A 5,851-nucleotide genomic window follows, 5' to 3' on the forward strand; every position below is an offset into this window, starting at 1 on the left:
ACCATGTTGTAAGAAATAGGTAGGGTATGTGAAAGTCTTTAACTCCAATTGTGATGATGTGTAAGATAACGATATAATGGATAAATTTAACGTTATTATTTTAAATGAAGGAAGTATTGTCCAATAAGATTAAGAGTAAGGAATAAAAAAATTTCAAGCAACTGCACACAATTTTTGTAAATATTTTTCAATATACATTTTGATAAATAATTTTTTCAACTACACTCTTTGTGAAAAAAAAAATCCTTACCAAACTTAATGTGTAATGGCTAGGAGGAAAACTAGTTTTGTAACAAAACGATTGTCAATATCAATATGTTTAGCAACTTGTGAAAAAAGATGATTTTGGCGGATAAAGATCATGCTAAGATTGTCACAAATAAGTGTATGTCATGATGGCGAAGCATAGAGTTCTTAGCAAAGTTGTGATCTACACAATCTCAACACACATTAATCATAGCTCGGTATTCAAGTTCATAACTCGACCGTGATCTAAGCGAGTTCTTTTACCATTCCATGAGACAAGATTTCCACTAAGAAAGATGGAGTAACAAAAATGAACAATTGAAAACTTATAAAGGTACACTATCTTGACATAATGTGTTGAACAAGGTGATTATTTTCTTTGGTGAGTTAATGTCTAATTGGTGATCCCTACCATCAACAGAGTTTGAGAATCAAGGAGAGGACTAGACAAGATTCGTTAACATTCACTTGAACCTCTATAAATCAGCTGTGTCATCTTCATTCTTTAAACCCTATACTTATTGCATTTACCATTATTGCTATCAAAACAGCTTAACAATGTTATTAGCATTCTCTTTCATTTTGAATGACAATTTCTCTTAACACCTTAAATTTCACATTTACTACTAGACCAACAGGTCTTGAGTGTTAACACTCTTAAATCAACTTAAAAATTAAGAAAACCTATTCAACACCACCCCACCAAGGTATTCTACAAAACCCTTAATTGTTTTCAGCCTTGTAGCTTTTAATATCTTTTAAATGCTATACAAGTTAAGACATATAACTAGAAAAAAAAAACAGAATGATTTGATTGGTTTCAACTCAGACTAGCAAAAAGAACCAGGTCGACCTACAAAAGTGTTGAAACGGGTTTGGTCAAAACAGGCAGCTTTTAAATAACAGGGCAAACTGAGCTGGGTCAAAACGGAGTGAGCCTGAGCAAGTTCACCGGCTGCATTTGTCTTCACAATCCAAACAAGGCTGGTAATATCTTAATGCAACAAAAAGGTTCAAAACATTAACTATGTTAACACCTTATAATACGTTCTCTCTTGATAAAAAAAAATGCTTTATTTGACCACAAAAAGTCAATGCCCCAACACGTTATGGCTATAAAGGAAATACAAGGTAATGCACCATAGGTACATACATGTGAGCTCGCAGAATCAATCCTCCAAAAGATCACTAGATTCATATACAATAGCTGATGCACATAACCAGATTAAAAACCCAATGCAGGCGGTGGTTATTAGTTTGACCAAATATGGTCAACTGCTGCTTTTGTATCTGAAAAACAAGCAACAAAAAAGGTTAACTGATGTCTTCAATTTCATGTAACCGTTTGAATTCGTAACCAAGTTTATCAATATCTTCTAGTGTGTGTTTTTTTAACTGTAAATTGGAAACCGAGATGCACTGTTTATATTTAACAGAAGCGGTAATCTTGATTCATTGAAGGTCAAATCAAAAGGTTTAGCTAAAAGGGTTATCAGTCAAATAAGTTGAAAGTGGCCAAATATTATTTTCTTTTAATTTATGCAAAGGCTGTTTAATAACGGCTTAGCATGTTAATAATTTAAAAATGGTTTAAAATGGACAAAACCTACGGTTGTGATCTTCATACATATAAATGTGACACATGAGGATCGTTACCTAAAGATCAAGATCTGAGAGTTGAGATACTCTTTCTATTTCTTTGATAATAAGTTCCTTTTCCTCTTCAAATTGATCATCATCACCACCTAAAACATATATGTTATATAACAATGAGCATATGTACTTATATTTTTGTCTCCCAACAAGTCAAACAGACGGACTAAAAATGGCTAAAAAGAAAAAGGTTCAAAGTCAACCAAAGTGTGTTACCTATGCATAAATTCTCTTAAACCATTTTATTCAGAAAACTTGATTATTATCGAAATAATTTAACTTTCGTTATCATACTTCATTTGCTAGATTTTTAAAAGGTTTACTATTTTTTAATAGAAGATGTTCAAAAGTATATTATTTATGGTTTATGCACAGATTCTCTTATATACATTATTTTATTCAGAAAACTAGATTATTATTGAAATAAAATAACTTCTATCATACATTAAGAGAATATTACCTTTTCCAGCAGATAGATTATTTAGCAATTCCAGCAATCTTTCATGGTTCTTGGCTAATATAACTTTTATTTCCCGAGGCTTATTTGGGTTAGCCACAAATATCTGCATATACAAACCAACAGAATATGAATCCAAATGTAAGTGATGAAATGCATTATAGGAGTTTGTTTTCCTACCTTAAAAATGTGAAATGCAGATATCTGGATGTTTTTGCTTGTATCCTGTCACAAACCATAATCACAAATAGAGAGCGTAAGTGTATATGCATGTAGGTATGCATATATGTATGAATGTAATACCGTTAGCAATGTCATCATGACCTTGACATGCTGAACTTCTGCAATATACTTTTTCATAATATGAGAGCTCGGAGGCTCCAAAAGAAACTCTGACAAAAGCTACAATTTAAAAAAAAATCCATTCATTAGTTTTAATTCATTAATTTATATATTTATTTATTTACCGTCAAGCAAATGAACTGCAAAAAAATATACAAAACTGTTAAGCAGCTTACCTTCAAAGATTGTCTTCTTGTTACATAGTTACTAGAGGTTAAGAGTTTTTCATACTGCTCAAAGAACTGCAACGATGTTAAAGAATGAAAATCGTTTATTTACACAAAATACGTTAAAACAGAATACAGTAGTATCATATTCTAAATAAAGAAGGAAACCTCATCATAATGAGAAGTTAAGAACTCGGATACTGCAACGGGATGTTTGGTAAGCACATCCTGCTCCACAATTGTATAATAATATGTTAAAATCAACATTCAACAAAGCTTAAACGTAACTTGTAACTTTTCACACAGTATTCTAATAGTTTTGGATCAAAGATTTGACCTTAAAGGTGGAAAACGCATCCGAAGCAACATCAAAATTAGCAAGCTCTACATACTTGAAAAAAAGTTCAAAGCTTGGAGACTCCAATATATATCTGAAATCAAATTATTAAAACCACATATGTTTGTCATTAAAAAGATATCTATAAAATAATAAAAGCACAAGTTTCTTACTTTGCAAGAGTCGGAAACTTGATGCATTCTCTAAGCATGTTGCCACAATTTAACGCGATCTCCTTGTTATCATAACTGTTAACATTCAGAAAAAGTAATAAATATTCTAACATGAATGAGAAATTAAATCGACAAATTGAAAATGGAAATGAAAAGTAACTCGTCAGTCGTCATACCCTGCAACAAGGAAATCTAATAAGTCAGAGTGATTCTCCAAGAATTGCACACAACAATGAGTTGATCCAACCTTTTGCTTCAATAGTATGGACCAACATTGGACTAAATCTTTTCTTGTCTATGTCAAACAAAATTTAATGATATATTAACAAATATAGCAGCTGAATGTATATATGTAGGGAGGGTTAGGCTAAAAAGGAAAATACACCTAAAAAATGTAGGAAGACACCAGGAGACACCAATCCAAGGGAATTCTGGAGGTAATAAAAAGTGCTGACACACTGTTGAAAAAAAAAACATGCGTTGCCGCACTGTTGAAAAACAACGCTCTGACGCACCATTATAAACTTTTAAACGTACGGTAATAGTTTCCTTCTTTGACATATTTTAAGCAAAATTTCCTTTTCTAGCTGAACTCTTAAACACACGCGCACACACACACATATATATATATGGAGATGTGCATTATTGAAGACTAGGTTATTACGAGCACAAAAAAACAAACCTAAAATGTTTAATTTTACTGTCAATGATTGTAACTTTTATTTCTTACATACAAATGTCTATGGTATGCATATAAACTATTGAACAATTTGTTCATATAGCCCTTTGTTTTCCTTTTTCATTTTTTTTTTCAATTTCTACACGTTTAACAGCATATGCGTAGGTTATGTGTAGGAACCTACACATGATGATAACTAAACGAATTTTGTATATACTTTTTTAGAGTACTAGAAGAGATAGATAAACATTGCATTTCAACCCTTTTCTTAAATTTAAAAACTTTTTAGAATGAAAAAATGAATGATTTATTTTGTTCTTTGCGTTCTCGCCAAACACTGTGTTCTGCTTAGAACCCTCCTCTACATATGAAAAAGATAACGATGTAATAATTGCTCACCTCCCACCCAAGTATGGATAATTTGTGAAAGAAAAGAGGAATTACATCCTCTTTACATATATCAAGAGCCAATTGGGTAATTTGATCCACGTTTGGTTCAACCTCTCCATCTCCTAAAAGCATAACTTTCATTGCACCAAAATTTTTCTCAACTTCTTCTAATGCCTGCAATCGTATATGTATTTGTATATTAGCCCTGAATTTTGAAAAATGCCACACCCCCTGACTTCAAAGTGTACTCAGACACCGCGTCATCTTATTATTATCACTCCAAGCCACAAATCACATAATGACTTAAAATACACATGTTGATTACATACGTGTGCCCTATGCTTATTCAAATGTAAATTGTTGTTTTAGAACTAGCAGAGAGTATCATTACATTTTCAGAATCTGTATGTATATCTATCTATGCATGCTAAATGCAGAATATACATCACTAGCCACTGACTAGTTCGCCATTTGCCCCGAGTAGCGAATTCATTTCTACAACAATTGCAGATATATCAAGATTCCTACAAAACCCACCCTTTAACCCTAACCTAACATCAACGCAATTGAGTAATATAATACCCAAAATTGCAGAATCACATAAAAAAACATAAGTTAATGGCAAACCTTTTCGAGTGATTTAACCTCAACAACGGTTTTTGTGTCGAGGGCCATTAGGCTGTCTTTGATTGTTCTGGCGAGTTCTTGAGGGGTTTTAGGCCGTAAGGCTTTGAAGAACGAGAACGACATCGTTTTCAGTTTTTGATGATCGACCAACAAGTGGGTTTCGATCAATTGTGGGAAATCAATCAGCAGTGAGAGCACAAACAAATGGTGACAATTATACCATTTAGGGGGTGTCTGGCCTGCTTATATTTTTGTGATTATGATTATATTTTTTTTAAGGCTTATAGTTTATTTTATATTATTTGATAAATCTTTTTAAGTGTTTAGATTAGCATATATTCTATAAGTTGATTATATATCTTAATAAGTTGTTAAATCTATCATTTTTAATTTGGTATAGTAATAAGTTACTTCAATATTTTAATCCATAATTTACCCCCTTGAACAAATAAGCTTTTTTAAATAAGCTAAATAATCATCTTCCAATAAGCTTCTACAAATTAGCTTATATAAGCTTATAAGCCTAAGCTAAAAAAGCTAAACCAAATACCTAATGAAGCTTATTTTATAAAAAAAAGTTAAAAAAGCTATAAGCTTTGGCAAAAAAGCTAGGCCAAATACCCCCTTATTATTAATTAAACTACATAGAATTGCAAGGTTTCCATTAGGGGTGAGGATGGTAATAAAACCCAAAACCCCGCATAAATGGAATGGGTAATACCCGACCCATTAGGGCTTGGGACGGGTTTGCGATTACCCAACCAGATTACCTGATAACAT

The 5,851-nt window shown here is 32.1% G+C and overlaps 1 protein-coding gene across 1 annotated transcript; it reads right to left on the reverse strand.

Moving 5' to 3' along the window:
* Positions 1-1,064: 1,064 nt before the first annotated feature.
* LOC143592551 (uncharacterized) lies at positions 1,065-5,242 on the reverse strand. The gene is made up of 12 exons (XM_077072449.1): positions 5,072-5,242; positions 4,454-4,618; positions 3,552-3,670; positions 3,376-3,450; positions 3,203-3,296; positions 3,034-3,093; positions 2,875-2,940; positions 2,660-2,758; positions 2,537-2,581; positions 2,360-2,462; positions 1,903-1,991; positions 1,065-1,536 (listed from the first exon to the last, which is right to left on the reverse strand). The coding sequence occupies exons 1-11, from the start codon at positions 5,192-5,194 to the stop codon at positions 1,903-1,905; spliced, it is 1,038 nt and encodes a 345-aa protein (XP_076928564.1). The 5' UTR covers positions 5,195-5,242; the 3' UTR covers positions 1,065-1,536.
* Between the last annotated feature and the right edge of the window lie 609 nt (positions 5,243-5,851).

Source organism: Bidens hawaiensis, unplaced genomic scaffold (genome assembly GCF_021521415.1).
Source record: "Bidens hawaiensis isolate Kalapana, Puna unplaced genomic scaffold, B.hawaiensis_p1.1 tig00041061_1, whole genome shotgun sequence".
Taxonomy (NCBI): Eukaryota; Viridiplantae; Streptophyta; class Magnoliopsida; order Asterales; family Asteraceae; genus Bidens; species Bidens hawaiensis.

Excerpts from the sequence above, each read along its gene's own strand:
- LOC143592551 (XM_077072449.1), bottom strand. The coding sequence starts at position 5,194 with ATGTCGTTCTCGTTCTTCAAAGCCTTACGGCCTAAAACCCCTCAAGAA. Across the intron at positions 3,094-3,202 it reads ATGCGTTTTCCACCTTTAAG|GATGTGCTTACCAAACATCC; the intron begins GTCAAATCTTTG and ends ATTGTGGAGCAG. Across the intron at positions 1,992-2,359 it reads TAATCTATCTGCTGGAAAAG|GTGGTGATGATGATCAATTT; the intron begins GTAATATTCTCT and ends TATATGTTTTAG.